Consider the following 19211-nt stretch of genomic DNA (forward strand, 5'->3'; position numbering starts at 1 on the left):
ATTCAGGCCGCCGGGGGCACCGTGCTGTGCCTCCACGTGGTGCAGAATCAAAGGCTGGCGCCGGAGCGTTCTAGAACCCTGGTGCCCACGTAGAGGCCGCCGCGGCATAGACAGCAGGCCTGGCATGGCTGGGGGGGGGCGGGGGGAGGTGCTCTGTGGCTTCCGCTGATGGGTTCAGCTGTGTGGACGGACCCGGGAGCTCCGGGCACAGCGCGAGCTCTCACGAATCCCAAGTTTCTCCTCCTAAACTCCCATCAATTTTGCAAAGCAAACTTTCTTCAAGACATGTCAAAAGCTGTACACGTCCCAGGTGGGCCAGAGAAGAAGCAGAATTGGTGTAGAACGAGCCAAGAATTTTCATTTGTTGATGAAAGGTAGAATTACGCACCTGGCGCTCGCCGCGTGGCTGAGCCAGCAAGGAGATGCCTTCCCCGGGCCTTCCTCTGAATGTGGCTCCACGGGGCTCAAACAGAAGTGCCTTTCACATCTGGCTGCGCAGACCCGGGTTCCACCTCCCCTGGACGTGCTGTGCGAGCCCGGGGAAGGCACTGGTCCTCACGGGCCTGTGCTCCCATTCTGACGAGACGGCTAAGATTTCAGGAGGGAGGAAACATCTTCTGAAGTCTTCTGTCGTCTATAGCCCAGGAGGCCACTTGAGTGGCCTGGGCGCGTGTCCGTAGGTGGGGGTGAGACACGATCCCGGGGGAAGGGAAGGCGTGGGTGGCCCGGTGGCCACAGATGCACGGGGTCTCGGCCACAAGCCAGGTTCGCAGGGAAGGGGCCGCCGGCCTCAGTCAGTGGGAGCTCTGCTGCGGCCTGCGTTAGAGGTGACAGCCCCTGCCTGGTGTGAGACAAGGAGCCCCCCGAAAAATCCCTGAGAACGTAGCCCTCGGCCCCCGAGCTACGCAGCTCCTCGGCATCCAAGCCACCAAGTGGGCTGTTCTTGAGGCCCAGGATGCAGCAGGACATTGTAAACAGAGACCTGTGGCTGGAGAGTAACTCGGGGCGTTTGCTCCGCTGCGTGTGCGAGACCGACGTGGTTAAGGAGAGGCAAGTGGCAAGAAGCAGGCGCTGATAGCGGCCCTGCAGCGGAGCGGACACGCGTGGATTCCTGTCCCCCAAGGTCTGGGGACAGTACAGGGTGGGGAATGAGCAACCAGAAGTACCAGACCTAGGACAGGAAGAGGCCGTTGCCCCTCAGGGTCATCGGGCAGGACCATTACCCCTCAGGAAGGGAGTCTGGCTTCATCCGTGCTGGCCGCTGGCGGACACACCTCCCATCAGCAGACATTCGTTTCTCAGGCTTCGAGGCCAGAGTCCAAGGCCAAGGTGCCCACAGAGTCTGTGTCTGGTGAGAACTCACTTCTCGGCTCACAGACGGCATCTCCTCCTGTCCCTGCACATAGGGGAAGGGGCCCAGGGGCCCTCTGGGGCCTTCCAAGGGAGTGATCCCATCCACGGAGCCTCAACACTTCCCACAGGCCCACCTCCTACCACCATCACGTCACCCGGCGGAGCAGGACTTCAGGGCATGAGCTCTGGGGACACACGTCCTTAACAGGAGCCAGTGTGATATGAAAAGCCGCACACATTTCTCACGTGACCATCGGGGAAATGGAAGACCCTGATTTCATAACTTAGGCTGGAGCTGCCATCAGACTGAGAACGCTGTCACCTCCTGCAGCCCTCAGCCCACACCGGGGGTCCACGGGATAGGATCGCGCCTGAACCTGAGGCTTTCCGAATACGCACACGGACAGCACTGGTGTGGGCTGTTGCCTGGGCAGGTGGGGCCTTGCATCTTTAGGATCTAGGCTTGCAGGGCTGGGGGAAGCGGGGCGGGAGGGACGATCGATCAGAGAGCACGCGACACCTCCCTGAAGGTGAGGTGAGTCTTCAGCCCTCAGGAAACATAGGAAGGAAAGTCACTCACCCCTGCATCACAGTCAGATGTAAGATTATTTTTATTTTTTTAAAAAGAGATTTTATGGGAGATCCCTGGGTGGCTCAGCGGTTTAGCGCCTGCCTTTGGTCCAGAGTCCCTGGATCGAGTCCTACGTCGGGGTCCCTGTGTGGAGCCTGCTTCTCCCTCTGCCTCTCTCTCTCTGTGTCTGTCATGAATAAATAAATAGAAGAGACTGTCTTTCTTCCAATGGATAGTCTTTCCTCCTTTATCGAATATTAGTTGACCATAAAATTCAGGGTCCACTTCTGGGTTCTCTATTCTGTTCCATTGATCTATGTGTTTGTTTTTGTGCCAGTACCACACTGTCTTGATGAACACAGCTTTGTAGTACAACCTGAAATCTGGCATTGTGATGCCCCCAGCTATGGTTTTCTTTTTTAAAATTCCCCTGGCTGTTCGGGGTCTTTTCTGATTCCACACAAATCTTAAAATAATTTGTTCTAACTCTCTGAAGAAAGTCCATGGTATTTTGATAGGGATTGCATTGAACGTGTAAATTGCCCTGGGTAACATTGACATTTTCACAATATTAATTCTGCCAATCCATGAGCATGGAATATTTTTCCATCTCTTTGTGTCTTCCTCAATTTCTTTCAGAAGTGTTCTATAGTTTTTAGGGTATAGATCCTTTACCTCTTTGGTTAGGTTTATTCCTAGGTATCTTACGCTTTTGGGTGCAACTGTAAATGGGATTGACTCCTTAATTTCTCTTTCTTCAGTCTCATTCTTAGTGTATAGAAATGCCACTGACTTCTGGGCATTGATTTTGTATCCTGCCACGCTACCAAATTGCTGTATGAGTTCTAGCAATCTTGGGGTGGAGGCTTTTGGGTTTTCTATGTAGAGTATCATGTCATCGGCGAAAAGGGAGAGTTTGACTTCTTCTTTGCCAATTTGAATGCCTTTATTGTCTTTTTGTTGTCTGCAATTGCACTGTTGGGGATTTACCCCAAAGATACAGATACAATGAAACACTGGGACACCTGCACCCCGATGTTTCTAGCAGCAATGTCCACAATAGCCAAACTGTGGAAGGAGCCTCGGTGCCCATCGAAAGATGAATGGATAAAGAAGATGTGCTTTATGTATACAATGGAATATTCCTCAGCCATTAGAAATGACAAATACCCTCCATTTGCTTCAACATGGATGGAACTGGAGGGTATTATGCTGAGTGAAGTAAGTCAATCGGAGAAGGACAAACAGTGTATGTTCTCATTCATTTGTGGAATATAAATGATAGTGAAAGGGAAAATAAGGGAAGGGAGAAGAAATGTGTGGGAAATATCAGAAAGGGAGACAGAACATAAAGACTCCTAACTCTGGGAAACGAACTAGGGGTGGTGGAAGGGGAGGAGGGTGGGGGGTGGGGATGAATGGGTGACGGGCGCTGAGGGGGGCACTTGACGGGATGAGCACTGGTGTTATTCTGTATGTTGGCAAACTGAACACCAATAAAAAATAAATTTATTATTAAAAAATGAATATATAAAATCTTTTAAAAAAATAAAGATTTTATCTATTTATTCATGAGAGACACAGAGAGAGAAAGGCAGAGACACAGACAGAGGGAGAACCAGGCTCCTTGCAGGGAGCCTGACGTGGGACTCGATCCCAGGACCCCCGGGATCAAGACCTGAGCCAAAGGCAGGTGCTCAACCACTGAGCCACCCAGGTGCCCCTATTTCTATTTTCAAATAGATAACATACCCAGGACAAGCACGAAAGAGGCACAGTGGGTAAGCAGTGGATATGAGGCTCTTCCCCGTGGGTTCAAGTCCTGCGCTGATGTCCCAGGCTCCCTCCATGGCTGCGGGCACCTGCAGGATGAAAGGTGGAGGGAGCACCGGGCAGAGGGTGCAACATGGATGCTGGTGCAGAGATACTGATGTCTGAGACACATTGGGGCAGAACAAGTTACCTGGTGCAGCCAAACAGGGTGCTAGCAGGGAGCCCCAGAAGGAAAAAATCAGAAAACAGCAGTGTGGGGAGGGAGCTTGGCTTCTATGCACTGACCTGTGGGAACCACGGAGCATCCAGGAGGACGTGGTGCTGAGTCGAACCTGATGAAAGGATCATTCAAGACTCTCAGGAGGCAGGAATTTCAGGTGTGGTCCCTTTGCCCTGCACAGCCTGGGTGGGGAGATGAGCAGGTCCTGGCTGCCCTGGTCACACTGTGGGGTGTGTGACCCAGCTGCACCCAGGGGTCCAGCTCCTGTCCAGCCCTTGTCACTGCCACCGTGGACTTTTACCCTTCCTGATGCTTCCCTGACGACTGCCCTGGGGTTAGGTGACATCTCCCCGTGGGTAATGATGCCGGACATCTCCCCATGTGCTTATTTGCAATTGTGTATTTTCTTTAGTGAAATGTCTATGCATGTGTTTTGCCCATTTTTTTTTTAAGATTTTATTTTTTATCCATGGAAGACACACAGAGGCAGAGACATAGGCAGAGGGAGAAGCAGGCTTCATGCAGGGAGCCCGATGTGGGACTCAATCCCGGGACTCTGGGATCACGCCCTGGGTCAAAGGCAAAAGCCCAACCGCTGAGCCACCCGGGCGTCCCTGTTTTGCCCATTTTTAATAGGATTTTTTTTAACCGTTGAGTTTTGCAAGTTGTGTATTCTGGTTACAAGCCCTTTCGTTTGTCAGGTATGTGGTCTGTAGATACTTTTGGGGTCTGCTTCATTTTATTATGTGACGAATCTCTGTGATGAATCCTGTTCACTGCACGTTTCAAAAGAAAAATCTCAAATATAGACAAAATTTCAGTTGGCGAATGGAAATAAATGACTGAAAGTCTTTAGGAATGTCATCCGTACAACATGTGGCTCTCTGAAACTGTCTCCGCCATAGCACTTGGACCTAAAAGCCTCATGCCTGCTGTGAATGGTCCTCAGTCCCGGAGCTCACCTACAGAGGAGGCTCTCAGACAATGCCCAGGGTTTTCCTGGGGTCAGGAGCCCAAAGCCTGGAGGGAAGTGAAGAAACACGATGTTCCAGCCCAAGAGCCACCTCCTGTCCCACTCCTCCCTCCCCCGGAAATGGCCATGGCTCCGATGCCTCTGGTTAGCATTACCTTGTTTTTCCCTAAATGTGTCCTGAGGTGACACAGCTCAGCTTCATGGCCTTGATTTTTGCACACTTAAACCCACACACTCCAGTACTGAGAGTCACTGTGCTTTGCTACGACAGCCAAGCTCACGTACGTGTCACAAAGGGACGCAGCCATGACGGTTGGCAGGTGCTGAGACTCACGACGACCTCCTTTAAGTCCCATCATTCTCATCCCGTCAGGTGCATCGCTGGACACGCAGAGAGGACTGCAGTGGTGCCACCTTCCCGAAGTCCGTTTTCTCTCTGTCCTCCCTTCTCCGAGCTCCTGATGAGCAGGACACGTCAGGAGAGGACACGGCAAAGAATGCGGACAGTTCCCAAAGTGAGCTGTCCTCTGCAGCTTGTCCCCACTGTATCTTCTGGGCCTTGTCTTCCTGCGGAAGCAGGGACCCAGCCTGGCGCCAGAGGCCCCCCCGTGCAGAGCCCCGCTGCCGTGCCTCTGCTTTGCATGCTGGGGTGGACGTATTCCCGCCTCAGGAACATGCAGTGACCAAGCTGGCCTAGTGTACCAGTCCCTTTGGCCAGGCGATTGGGTGTTTGGTCAAACGACCCTCTCAGTGTTGCTGTGAAGCTGTTTCCAGAGGAGATTGGCATTTAAATCAACTGACTCTGAAGCCGAAGACCTTCCATAGGGTGGTGGGCCTTGTCCAATTACTGGAAAGCCCCAGTCTGGGGTTCCCCGAGCAGGAAGGGACTCCCCTGCAGGAGGCCTCTATTCTCCCTCGGGCTGCAGCCACCGGCCTGCCCTGCAGATTTCAGATGCACCCGCCCACGGGAGCCATGTCCCCACAATCTACCTCTCTCTAGATGGATCAATCAGTCTGTTCCCTGGAGAACCCTGACTACCACGGCCACTGCCTACTGCGTGTCTTAAAACCAGTTTCCTCTAGAGTAGGAGGCTCGCCGCAGTGGGGTCTGAGCTGACACACGTCACCGTACCGGCCACTGCCTCTGCACAAGCACCTGTATCCTGCTCATACACGTCTTCTCACGGCGCGACATCCAGGCCGCACCTGCGGGAGCTGTCTTCCTGCAGCTGGACAGCCTCCAGCTCCCGTCTCTTCTAGAAATCCTACCTGTCCTTCAAGAGGCGGCTGAAGCCCCACATCCTCTGTGATTCTATGTACCTTGAGCTCAGAGACATCTACCTCCCAGTGCTCAGGGTCTAACTCAGTTGCCCTCCCAGGAGAGCATGTGTGCCCGGCATCGGGAACCCCCGGGGGATGTCACAGCACAGGGGGGAGCCTGGGAGGTAGGGTCACACTCACCATGACGCCGTCTGACCCTGGAGCAGGTGGGAGGAGGTCACAGGATGTGCTGTCCCAGGGGGCCGGTGCTCCGTCCACGCCGGGAGACTCATGGGACCAGCTCAAGGAATCGGCATAGCAGACACGTTAGTCAGACGTGTTCTAGGAGCCAAATTCTGGGGAAACCCAGCCAGGTCTCGAGTTCGACGAGTGCCCAGACAACTCAACAACAAACAGTGTGGTCTTTGGCCTGGGGGGCAAAGCCCCTTTCCCGGGAGACAGCGCTGGCTGAGGAGTGGAGGCGCGCCAGCTGTGAGTGCACTGGACAGCAGCACGGGGCCATCCCTGCGAGCTGGGTGCAGACGAGAACTCGAGGGCCAGAAACCCAAGCCCTGGGGGCAAGTTTCAACTCCAGATGGGTGCCAGGCTACGGAGAGATTTTCCTTCAGACTTATCTCGGACATAGATCCTTTGCCCTTGCAGCTCCCTGTGGCCCGGCTGCTGCCCTGCCTTCCGGGGCCTGGGAGCTGAGCCACTGCCAGCAGGGCACCCTGGTGGGACCAGGGCCACACCACAGCGCAGGCCTGGGTGGCTGCACAGGACGACCCTCGGCACCCTCATGACCCTCCAGTGGGGCAGCTGTGCTCCGGGGGCTCCCTTGCAGCCCTTGGGGTGTGTGTGGGGGGGGTGGTTGTGCTCTAAGGACACCCTCGCGGCCCTCCAGGGGGACGGCTGTGCTCTGGGGGCACCCTCGCAGCCCTCGGGGGGGGGGGCAGCTGCCCTCCATCTGGGGACAGGAAGATGTTATTCACAAATGTGAACCATCCTCTGAGGACAGGCCGTGCCCTCAGGCTGTAGGAAGGGGTCTGGTCTGGGAAGGATGAGGGGCCAGAGAAGGAGGAAGCATCAGACCTTATGAAGGCCCAAGGGCAGTTTCCTGGCAGCAGGGTTCTGGGGGGACACGGGGCATGCCATCGCACATTGGGCCCGTGGGTGACTGCCAATCTTGGGGCCTCCGTGCTCCTCTCCTCCCCTCGTCCCTGCTGAGGACCAACTGCCTGGGAATTTCATTCTCTGTCACCTGTGTCACCCATCTCTGCTTTGAGCCAGTGCTATTGGGCCCCTAATTCTGTGCAAAATTATTTAAAATTCTGTTTCTTCCCCGAAACTTGTGACCAGCAAGACGCATCCCTCTTATGTTTGCTTCCCTGGGTTCTGTGCAGGTGGCGTCTTCGACGGGGGAGGAAGGGGTAGCCCCTGGGCAGACGCAGAGGGACTGCCACGCTGGGATTGAGCTGCACGCTAGCCACGTGACTTTCTCAGATGATTGAGTCGAAAAGGATTTGGAAAGTATGCATGTGCCCGCATGCACGTGTGCATGTGTGTATACACATGTGTATGTACATGCACATAAGTGCCTTGTTCACCTGCATGTTTGTGTGTATTCCACACACATGCAAACATGTATGCAGTGCACATATTATGTGTACACATGCATACACACATGCATGTGTGTACACGTGTGTAAGTGTATATACATGTACACACATGTGTCTGTGTTCATTTGTACACACCTGCATGTACATGTGGATGTGACTATGTACATGTATACTTGTGTATTTATATACACATGTGCATAGTGTGTGTGCACACGTGTGTCCTGGCATGTATGTGTATAGCTCTCCTGTGCCCCACCTCTACTGCACTGGGAGGGCTGAGACCACCCTGACCCCTGCTCTTGTGGATAAACGTCTCCTTTCCCTGTGGGTGTTTTAGCTCTTGGCCTCAGGGCTCCTGTCTTTCCCCAGATCTTGGTGGGGGGTGGTCCCAGGAAACCTCCTTCCCAGAGGCTGGCCTGTCTCTGGGAGCTATCCCTCAGGACGACTGTGACAGGAGACCCGGCTTGCTCTCCAGCCCGGTGGCCACACTGGCTCCCCTCCGGGTGGCGGGCAAGGAAGCAGGTTTCTTAGCACCTGGCCCCTCTGTTGGACCTTGGGATCGAGGATCAGTGTCCACCTGGGAACTGGTCAGGGAGCCGGGGCCAGACCCCCAGTCCTGTCCCAGGTGGCCCTGTCCCACGGCTGTTCTTGCCCCTGCTTCTGTGGGTCAGGGTCCTCAAGGTCAGGCTGGGCACCTGCGCAGGTCAGGGCGGGTGGGCGAGGGCAGGGTGGTCTTCCCGGACGGCTTCCTCTCCCCTTCCCAAGGCCCGTTCCTGGGGGAGGCTGTGTTCTCTCTGTGTGGGGCTCTGATCTCCCCTGGTTTTCTCTCCCGTTTTTCTAGTCTGTGTGGTTTTGCTTTGTTCTCTTCACCTTTATCTTCAGCCATTGTACCGCGTTTCCATCCCTGCCACACTAGAGATTGTTTATTTACCCTTTCCTATTTGAAGTTGCTTTGAAAAGAACCAAAAGCATCCGGTTCTTGCTTGTTGGATGTGGAGATTCCTCAGAGGGGTGTATCAGAATTCCGCCCGGACGAGCTGGTCTCTGCGCAGGTGGCAGCTCCATGGGCCGGCGTTGGGCTCCGCGTGTCCAAGGAGAGGGTTCCCTCCACCGCCCCGGGCCCGCAGTCCTTCAGGGAGCGAGCAGGGTGGGGGAACAGACCTTCTCCAGTGTCTGTTACACAGACCTGCCCCTCACCTGCACATGCACCCCGGAGCCCTGCCCTGGATGGTCGCAGGTGTCCAGCAGTCCCGAGGGCTGGCATCCCTGCTCTCTCCGCTCGGTAGGAGAGGGACAGGGGCCTTCCTGGGGCTGCATCCATCTGACGGTCTGACATGGGTCTGACAGTTTTATGACTTCTAAGTCATTGTCCACCTGCACATCTGCTTTCTAGCTTCTGTAACTTCCCTGCACGTGGGTACCTCTTCTGTTCTCTCTCTCCTTATGGATTTATGGTTTTAAAAACTCCACTATGCTTTCTGGAGAAAGTTGGAGAAAATATGTGCATCCCAACCACGGTCACTAATTGGAGAACTCTGGGTGTTGTCTGAATTTTTCTTTTCTTTCTTTTTCTTTTGCTCTGTGGATATGATCTTACTTTGAGCAAGAATAATAAACCAAAGTACAAACCACACTGAGAGATGCACCAGAATATGTACTCTTGGCCCCATGTTGTGGCATCTCCCAGGGCACAGACCCTACACCACTTGTGAGGCAGTGTCATAACTTTCTCAGAACACTTGCTTCCTTTCATAGTGGCAGAAAAAGTACTGGCATTTTTCCAATGATGGCATTTTCTGTATTCTAATATTTTACATGTGGAGATAAATTAGAGATGTAAAAAAATGCCAAAGATGCATAAATAACCTGACAAATTCTTAAAATGACCAAAAATCCTAAAAATAAAGGGCTGAAAAATGTCTCTGAGGACTCTGGTCACTAAATAATAATAAAAAAAAAATAGTAATTTGAGGTTTTTTTCTTTTCTTTCTTTCTTTCTTCTTTCTTTCTTTCTTTCTTTCTTTCTTTCTTTCTTTCTTTCTTTCTTTCTCTTTTTTTTTTTTTGGCTAAAAGCTTCAACCACACTTTTATGCTGACCAGTGTTCCAAATTACCGTATGTTGATCTTGCATCCTACAACTTCATTGAATTCATTTGTCACTTTTAATAAGTTTTTGGAGTTTTTAGGGTTTTCTAAAGATAATACATGTAATCTGCAAATAGTGACAGATTTATTTCTATATTTCCAATTTGGATGCCTCTTATTTCTTTCTCTTGCTTAATTGCTCTGGCTAGGACTTCTAGTACCGTGTTGGAAAAAATGATGAGAATGGGCATCCTTGTCTTACTCCCAATCTTAGAGGAAAGCCTTCAGTTCATCATCATTGAGTATGATGTGGCTGTGGCCATGTCACATATAGCATTTATTTCATTGAGATACATTCCCTCTATACTTGCTTTGTTGAGAGTTCTTATCATAAATGGATATTGGATTTTGTCAAATGCTTTCTGTGCATCTGTTGAGTTGATCGTGCGATCTTCATCTTTTATTTTGTTAACATGGTAGATCACCTTGATCAATGGGTGGATGTTGAACCATCGTTGCGTGCCTGGAATAAATCCCACTCGATCATGGTATGTGATTCCTTTAATGTAATGTTGAATTCGGTTTGCTAATATTTTGTTGAAGATTTTTGTGTCTATGTTCCTCAGGGATATTGGCCTGTAATTCTCTTTTCCAGTGCCCTTGTCTGGTTTTGGTATCAAGGTAATGCTGGTCTCATAAAATTAGTTTAGAAAAGATCCCTCTTCTAGTTTTTGGAGAGTTTGAGAAGGATTGGTAACCATTCTTCTTTGAACATTTGGTGGAAGTCACCAGTAGAGCCGTCTAGTCCTGGACTTTGGTTTGTTGGGAGGGCTAATCCGCCTCTTCAGATTCTTTGTCTCCTCATGATTCAGTTTTGATAGTTTATATGTTTCTAGAACTTCATCTATTTTTTCTAGGTTTTCCAGTTTGTTGGCATAAAATTGTTCATAACATTCTCTTCCGATCCTTTGTATTTCCGAGGCAGAGATGTAATGTTTCCTCTTCCACGTTATTTATTTGAGCCCTCTCTCTCTCTCTCTTTTTTTTTTCTTGATGAGTCTAGCTAAAGATCTGCCCATTTGGTTTATCTTTTTAAAGAACCAGCACAGTTTCATCAATCATTTCTATTGTCTTTTTAGTATCTATTTCCTTTATTTCTGCTCTAATTATTGTTATTTCCTCCCTTCTACTAAGTTTGGGAAGAGGCATTTTAATATTCTGCTTAAAGCTGGGGGAGCACACAGGGAATAGTGGGATGCCACCCCTGGCGTGTGTGCTGGGCTGGGGAAGGGGGAGTGGGTGCTGAAGGTAATTGAAAGGTTTCTTTATTGGGGTATCTTCTTACACGACTTTCTGTGGGTATAACTCGAATCTGTGTGGTCCACATGCCGCAGAGTGTTCCTGGCAAGCTGTATTTCTGTTGCCATTTAAAAACTTTTTTTTTCCCCCTAAAGGCAGTTCTCATGTGAAGACAGGAGGAAGGGACTCCTAGACTGTGGTTAATAAGGAGGAAGAACCCAAAGGCAGTTTCGGTCATCTGGAGCCATTAACTGGCTCTAGGCCTCTCCACACTCACACTTTGCACCTTCATCAATCTTGATGGTGATGGGCTTTTAAGATTATCATGATTTTTAGCTCTGTAACTGATATATTCTGTAAGTTTCATATACTAATAAATGTAGTTTCATGAATGGCAAAAACAGCTTCTGGATATTATGGAAACAAATAGATTTCAATAAGCCTGTGCTGTTTCTGCTGGTGGTAGCGGCATGTTGGGACCTGATGGTAGATTGGTTGGTTAGATTGAGTAGATCTCTGGCAGCAGCAATACATCCTTTTAGAATGGCTCAGGCAACTCCTGTCAACTTTAGAGGGAATGTTCTCACTGTAAAGTAGTAATTTTGCATTTGGCTTTGTAGCAAATGTGTATTTCTTTGGAAACATTAAATCTTACTTTTGGAAAATACTCTAGTGGGGTTGCAGTATTACCTATGAATCAAGAACAACCCTAAAGTTCTTTTCTTACTTGTTTGGTGGTGGATCTTAACGTGCAAAACAGTGCAAGCCACCAACGGTGCATCCATGCACTCGTGCACACGGGAGTGTCAACTGATGGGGAGAAGAATCCTGGGGCCTGGGCGTAGGCTGAGTTCTGCTCCTACCCCTTACTAGTCATGCAAACCTGGGCAGGTCCTGTAGTCTCCTTGGGCCTTATTATTATCATCTGGAAAATAATCACTTCGCAGGGTTTCTGTAAGAGTCAATTAGATAATGTGTATAAAACAGCCAATATATTTCTTTTTTTTTCAATATATTTCAATTTGTTTAAAATTTCCATAAAGTGCCTGAAAAGTGTTGTTGAAACACTTGTTATAAGGCATCTTGGGAAGGAAGGATAAACTTGTCTACATGATTTTATTGAGACAAGATCAATCCAAATGATCTGTTACTTAAATGTATAAAAATAGGGAGAGAACACTCACATTGTGACCCCAGCTGCTGTTCACCTTGTCTTGCCATCACGGCGAAGGCCAGCTGACCCAGCACTGTCCATCTACCTGACCAGGCAGCTTGGTCTCTCTGCAACTCTTTTTTGACACACAGGTTTCTGGGGTTGCGGGATGGATGAAAACCCCAGGACTGAGGCGAGGGGCTACATGGTGAGGGCAGGGTGCAAGTCCCCAGAATCTCCTTAAGGGAAGCTGAGTGAACCAGGAAGATTCTTCTTGCTAGGGTTAAGTAGAATCTGGGAGAAGTGTTAATAAAGTGAGTGGAGGCTGCTGGTGACCTGGGGTGTGCACTCTGAGGCAGCTGACAGTGACGTTGAGGTAAGCTCTGGAAACAGGACATTTAGTTAAATGTCCTATATTTGCATATGCAGGTGGAAAGGAGCGGACAGAAAGTGTTCTGGCCAAACACAAATTATCCAGAAATAGTAATTAAATTAAATCATAAGAATAAAGTCCTCCTGCAGTGTTTATATAGTAAAAGAAATAAACAAAGTAAGCTGGTGTGCCCGAGAAAGGGTTTTGCTAATGGCCTGAGTGGGTTAGAAACCTAAGCATGGCTGGAATACTCCGTCTTTCGTTTCCTTTCTTTCTCTTCTCTTTCTTTGCTCTTCTTTGCTTTAACTTTGATCAGTGACAGGAGTTTAAATTCTGGATCCACAGGGCTGTTTTAGAATGATCTCTTATTACTTCAGAAAATTTTCCATTTCCAAGAGAAGGAAACTTCTTCTACAGACATGTCTGTCCTATAGGAGCTGTTTGGAAAATACTGACTTGATTATATCCTGTTGTAATTTTGAAATACTTCTATCTGTGTCCCAACGAATGGGGCGATTATCTGTATTCATGCCAGTAATAACTTCATAGAGACCTGAGAGTGACAAACAGACATAACTATGACCTGGTGTTTTAAATAAACATGTTGGTTTTTTCTCCATAAAAATGGAAACTATGTCTCCAGACTCCACCACGAGTATCTCTAAGAAAGCGACTCTGGCATCCAGCGCCCATGGGCTTGTCCAGTTGTTAGGGAGTCTGTGAACGATCCAACCCTGCCTCATCTGTCAGAGACTTAGACAAACCCATTGCATTTATCTTTCTGGAATTCCCGGAGGACCTGCAGGTGATGTGTGACAGACATGCTGACACATCTTTCTTGAATAAAAGGCTTTGAGAGCCAAGTTTTCTTTCTGCTCCCATTGTACCCCCACGCCTCCAAAGGAAGGGAAGTGGAATTGCCAGTACTGCAAGCTCTGGCATCCAGATCTGGTCCTGATTTTGTTGTTTATGAGATTTGGCTAAGGTGTTTGACCTATTTGCTTATATTTCTCATAGGTAAAATGGGGATCGTTAAGTCTCCTTCTCTGTTGTCCTTGAAGGCAATGAGGGTGAATGAATGGACATGTGTCCAGTCTTCTGAGTTCTGCTGAAAAGTGCACAATATCACATGAATATTTCAGCTATTGGCCATCCTCTAAGTAAAGTAGAAAGTAAAAACGAAATTTTTAGTAGGAAGTGCTTTTTAAAGGATTCGTGTCAGCTCTGAATGTAAATGTTCTTCTTTGGATGGTCTTACAATTCACGGTATGCGGTATTTACTTCTTTATTTTTACCTTAATTTTTATTAACGTTTCCTAATGGCATTCCATATTTATGTAATCATTTGCAGCTGCTTTGCTCACCTGTTTCTCAGGCCCCAAGAGCCTTATTATAATTTCCTTCTGAGCCCTCGAGCCAGGAGGAATGTGTTTAAGTACTCAGCAGATTCTCAGGGCTGTGGAATCTGAAGGAGACTTCGTAGTGGCTTTCAGGAAGATCCATTTCTTTCCTGACCCTGTCTGTGTCCATCACTTTCCTGCTGGAAGTGGGAAGACCTCTCTCTCCACAGTTCGGGACCCTGTGGTTGGAATAATACAGCTTTCGTCCCAGGAACCAGGCACCGGACTTGCTGATGCAGCCCGGAGACTCATCCCCACCCCTTATAGCCAAAGCTTCAGATTAAACATCTGATTAAAAATCAGATTTGTATTTTCTGTTTTGTTCTTTTTCCCAGCCCCCTGACAAGTCAATTGAGGCATTGTTCTTGAAAATCCTCACTCTTCGGTTTTCTGTGTGAGCCAGAATTAGTTTTTTTTTTTTTCTCCCTGTAAAGTTGTAAGCCAAGGCTAAACTATTTCAGCAATGTCGTCTGCGATGGATACTATCCAGAGTCTGGGTGTGCAAAATTCTCTTGGTTTCCAACCAGTCCCCACCAAGAAGTTTGCACCCCCTACAACCACTGTGCTCCCTGCGTAAACACCTGAACCCCTTGACAGAGCTGCTCTAGAAGCAGCCACATTTCTTCCAGACTTGACCCGTGTCACTGCGGGCCGACCCAGGATCTCTAGTTCACAACTCGCCCCCAAGTGCGTTATTCTGCTAAGAAAAAAAAAAAAAAGTGCCAAAGGCACGCAGCCCCCTGTGAATTTTCTGGCCCTTGTGGTGCTGGTACGCTTCTTTTGCTGGAAAGCCAGCTAATCAATCAGCAAATTTGAGAGGTGACATTCTGGCCTGGACGCGGCAGCAACGGAACCTGCAGGTCGAGGACAACCTGGGGGCTGACCCAGGTGTGAGAGCGGTGGGTGAACCACAGGGCAGGTCCTGCGCCCAGGGGGTCGGTGCCCTGGGACACCAGGAGGGCGCAGCGCATCTTGTGGTGGTGCCCGGGACTCTCCTAGGGCGCGCGCGCGCGTGTGTGCATGTGCGTGTGCATGCGTGCGCATGAGTGTGCATGAGTGTGCATGCGTGTGCATGTGCATGTGCATGCGTGTGCATGCGTGTGCATGAGTGTGCATGCGTGTGCGCGCGCAGCTCTGCTGGGCGGCGCGGCCCCAGCGGCCCCTCTCCACCTCCCGCTCCGCAGACCCGCGCGCGGGGCGCCCCCGGCCGAGCGGAGCCGAGCCGGGCGCGGCGGCGGCGGCGGCGGCGGCGCGGGGGTGGGGCTGGCGAGGGGAGGGAGGGAGCGCGCGCAGGGGGAGGATCCGGGAAGTCCTGCAGTTACTTGACAGCAGCCGGCGGAGCGGCTCCGCAGCCGAGGGCCGAGGGCCGCCGGGTGAGAGGGCGGCTGCTGGAGCGCGGGGCGAGGACCGCCGGGGAGCACCCGGCTCGGCTCGGGCCGCCGCGGGCGCGCGTCACCATGCTGCTCCCGCAGCTCTGCTGGCTGCCCCTGCTCGCCGGGCTGCTGCCGCCCGCGCCCGCGCAGAAGTTCTCGGCGCTCACGGTGAGTCCCGCGGGGACCCGGCCCCCGGCCCCGGCCCCCGGCCCCGGCCCCCGCCTGCCCGTCCTCGGCCTGCGCGCGCCCAAGCGCGGGAAGCAGGTGACCCTCGGGGACCGCCAACGGGGTCGCGGCAGGTGGGGCCCGGGCGCGTCCCCAGGCGCTGCGTGGGCTCCTGGGGTCTCGCCTCCGCGTGGGGGTGGGTGCTCTCGGGGTCCTGCGCCTCCGGCGGGCGGGTGGGAAGGGCCGGCGGCGGCGCGGACAGCAGGCGGGGGACACGGTCGCCCACCGGCTCCTGTCCCTGCGGCCTGGAGCGCGCTCGGCCTCGCGTCCCTCCATCACCCCGACCTCCGTGGGCACAGCGCGGACCTGCGCCCCCGGGTGGAGAAGCCGCTAGCCCCGTGCGCTGCTCCCGGGAGCCCCCTTTGGTTCGCCTGCGGGTCCCAGGGACCCTCCCCAAGTGAGCCCGGGGGGAAGCAGATGGCATTACACACTATTTCCCTCGTGCCAGCAGGCAGCAGTCGAGGCGTCTCCGTGTCCTGCGGCCCCCTCTCCCGGGTCCCCTCCTGGTCCCGGTGCTGCGCGCAGGCAAGCGCGCTCCCGAGCGCGTGGGTCACCGTGGTTGACCGCTGCGTGTTTTTCTTTCTTAGCTGAAACTTCTCTGCAACAGCCCCGGGGCCGGCGGCGCGCGGGGCCAAGCCTGGAGCTATGCGCAGGGCGCGAGCCAAGCCACCGGCTGCCGGCCTGGGCCGGGTGTCTGCAGCCCCCAGTTGGGGCAGACCTCGTGGGCTTGCAGTGTTTGCAAACCCATAATTAATGCAATCTGCAGAAACGAAAACATTCCACTTAAATGTGTTTTTGAACAAGTGCTTGAGAAAACACGAAGGTAGAGAGAACACCTCTGGTGGAGAGATGCTTTTAAGTGGTGGGACTGGTCCTGAAGGGGTTTATTGTATCGAGAATACCTAAGGTTTGAAAGGAGCTGTGGTCCGGTTCTGCTTTTCAGCAAATTTGAAGCAGTCCTGTGAGCCTTATTTTTTTTCCCCCAAGCAGTATGAGGGGGGAAGAAGTTAGTGAGTTCACTGTTCATACCTAAAATTCTTCTGGAGCCGTCCTTGGGTCCCTGCCTTGTGTCTTGCAAATGACTTGTAGATTAGAAACCGCTCCCTGGAAGCTCTACCGAGGTTTGCACAGGCTCAGCTGTCCTACAGAACTTTTCTCCCCCAGAGGGGCCATCAGACGCTACTTCCCGTGTGTATTTCTGTGCGTCCGTGCTCCTAGTACCTGTGCACAGGTACACGCACATCCATACAACAGACTCCTCCCGCCCACTGAGCACTGAAGGCCACAGAGCAACAGACGGATTCTGGAAATACGACACTGGCATTTTCTCCTAGAGCGGTCGTGACAGCTTTTCCACCCTTGCCATGGGTGTTCTGAAGGTGTGAAAGGTAGACTCCCGTGTGCCTGCGCTCCGGGGGCGCCTGGGTCTGTTGGTTCCTCCCTGGAAAAGCAGAAGGGAGATGCTTAGTGATTAGATCCCTGCAGGTTCTCATCTCTTCCCTCCCCACCACTCTTCTGTTTAACATTTACTCCGGAACTCTTGTCCTTCGTTTCTTGGGATGGAGGCTCTGTGGCTTTCCTGGCTGCCCCCGGGGGAATTCCAGTGCAGAGCAGAGCCCCTCACTGCACTCCCCCAGAAGACCCTTGCCTTAAATCTACATTCGCAAATGCAATCATGATGCTTTTGCATCCAGAAGAAAATTTGAAAGCCCTAAAATATTTTGGCATAGTCTTCCCACAATCTGGGAATTCAACAAGTTGGCTGAGGGGTCAGGAGGGAATGTTAGATGTGCTGGGTCTTCTGCGGTGATCATCTCTCTTCAGATCACTTCCTAGTATTGGGGGATCTTTTGTTTCTTCTACGAGATTTACATCTGATCTTTAATAAATCAGAGAGGCAGCCTCAGCCCACGGGAGCCTGGGAGTGGCGACTCTGGATGTGTGATCGACTCTAGATGCATTACTTAACTTTCTTAATCTCCAGGTTCCTGATCGGTGAAGTGGGCATATCTGCTTAGCACGCTGTGAGGATCACAGATCAGGCTTTTAATATGCCTGGTATGTGTTAGTTCTCCAATTAATGTTATTTTTGATGGCACCCTTGCCATTGGTCCCTATGAGGTAGTTTTAAATCCTATAATCACAAGCTACATTGCTGTGTCCTTCAGGTGTGAGGGGATTGGTTTCATGGTGCTGTCACCTTTCACAGATGCTTAGAGCACGGCGCTTTGCTGTTGGTGTGTCCATGTGCTTAGCTGAGGTAGGTCGTGCAGGGCTGGACGCAGATTTCTCTCTGCCTCCTTCTATCCCACCTTCTCTTCTCACCTAGAAACAGGGATAATCCTCCACCTCTGTGGGTCAGAAGCCTGTCACACCTGGCTTCCCAGAACGACACCTGCCTTCCTCGCCCCTGACACCAAATGCTCTTTGTCTGGGGGCAGTGCTGTCAGAGTGTCCCTGGGTTTGATCACCGCTACTACTTTGTGTTCAAGACTAAGAGAATCTGCTTTGCTTGATAATTATCTTTTTTTTTTCTTTTTTTTCCAACCAGAGCCATTCTTTAGAAATGGCACCACAAGGCCCTTTGTGTTTTCCTTATGACTTTTTCTTGGCTTTGCATGGTCATCAATCAGACTTCGGGGTTATTGCTAATCAACAGATGGTGTTGTTAAGTGCGTTTGATCCTCCCTAATGGGGTCCACATCTATTTCTTCCTTTAAGAAGTAGAGACATTCAAAGGCCAGATCATGTCCTTTTTTCTGTGGGAATGCTTGGCTTTTTTCTTTTTACTTCTTTCTTTTTTAAAAAATTTAAAAAATATTTATTATTTGAGACAGTGGGGGGGGCAGAGGGGGAGGGGGGAGGGGGAAAGAATCTCAAGCCGACTCTGACACTTTACCAACTGAGTCACGCAGGCACTTCTCTTTTTATTTCCGTGAATGGCGAGACTGGAATAATTTGTAGGAGAAGCCATCTGGGTACACTTAATTCTATTCTCCAAAGGGTGCAACAGCTGTGATCACCATGGCTTTACTTTGTCACAGGTGTAGTTGTGTGGGTTTGGCAGGCTGGCAGTAAACCTGCACCTGAATGTTTTCTTCAGGGCCAGTGAGTAACGATGTTCCCTGATCCCCTTCCCACGGTATTTGGGGTAGAGCCCAGGGATTCCTCTTAGAACTGACTGAATGGTATTTTGTCCATCCTCAGCATGCAGACATCCTGCCTTTTCTTGTGACCAGTGGATGCTGCTGCCTTCGGTTCGCATCCAGGACTTGGTTGTGAGCACGGGCTGTCTCTCAGCACTACATACTCTGCTTGGGGCACTTTGTGTGTGCTGTTCCCGTAACGCTCACAACCAGCCATCCACACAGGTTCTGTGGCACCACGTTCAAGAGCCAAGGGAACTGCCCCTGGACGCTGGGCTGGCCTAGCCGTTTCCAAATTCAACCTGAATTTGTTTTCCTTGCTTTGAGGGATGGGTGTTCCTGCACTAAGGTCAGTGTCCCCTTCAGGGACTTGGTGATTCCTCAGGGT

The 19211-nt window shown here is 51.2% G+C and overlaps 1 protein-coding gene across 3 annotated transcripts in view; it reads left to right on the forward strand.

Annotated features, from left to right (window-relative positions):
- The first annotated feature begins 15401 nt into the window (after positions 1–15401).
- Positions 15402–19211, forward strand: part of SMOC2 (SPARC related modular calcium binding 2) — a 158496-nt gene continuing 154686 nt past the window's right edge. For all 3 annotated transcript variants that reach the window (XM_055311513.1, XM_055311515.1, XM_055311516.1), the window contains exon 1: positions 15402–15620. In XM_055311513.1, the coding sequence (XP_055167488.1) occupies positions 15537–15620 (84 nt within the window). In that variant the 5' untranslated portion in view covers positions 15402–15536. The remainder of the gene's footprint in view (positions 15621–19211) is intronic.

Source organism: Nyctereutes procyonoides, unplaced genomic scaffold (genome assembly GCF_905146905.1).
Source record: "Nyctereutes procyonoides isolate TBG_1078 unplaced genomic scaffold, NYPRO_anot_genome, whole genome shotgun sequence".
Classification (NCBI taxonomy): domain Eukaryota; kingdom Metazoa; phylum Chordata; class Mammalia; order Carnivora; family Canidae; genus Nyctereutes; species Nyctereutes procyonoides.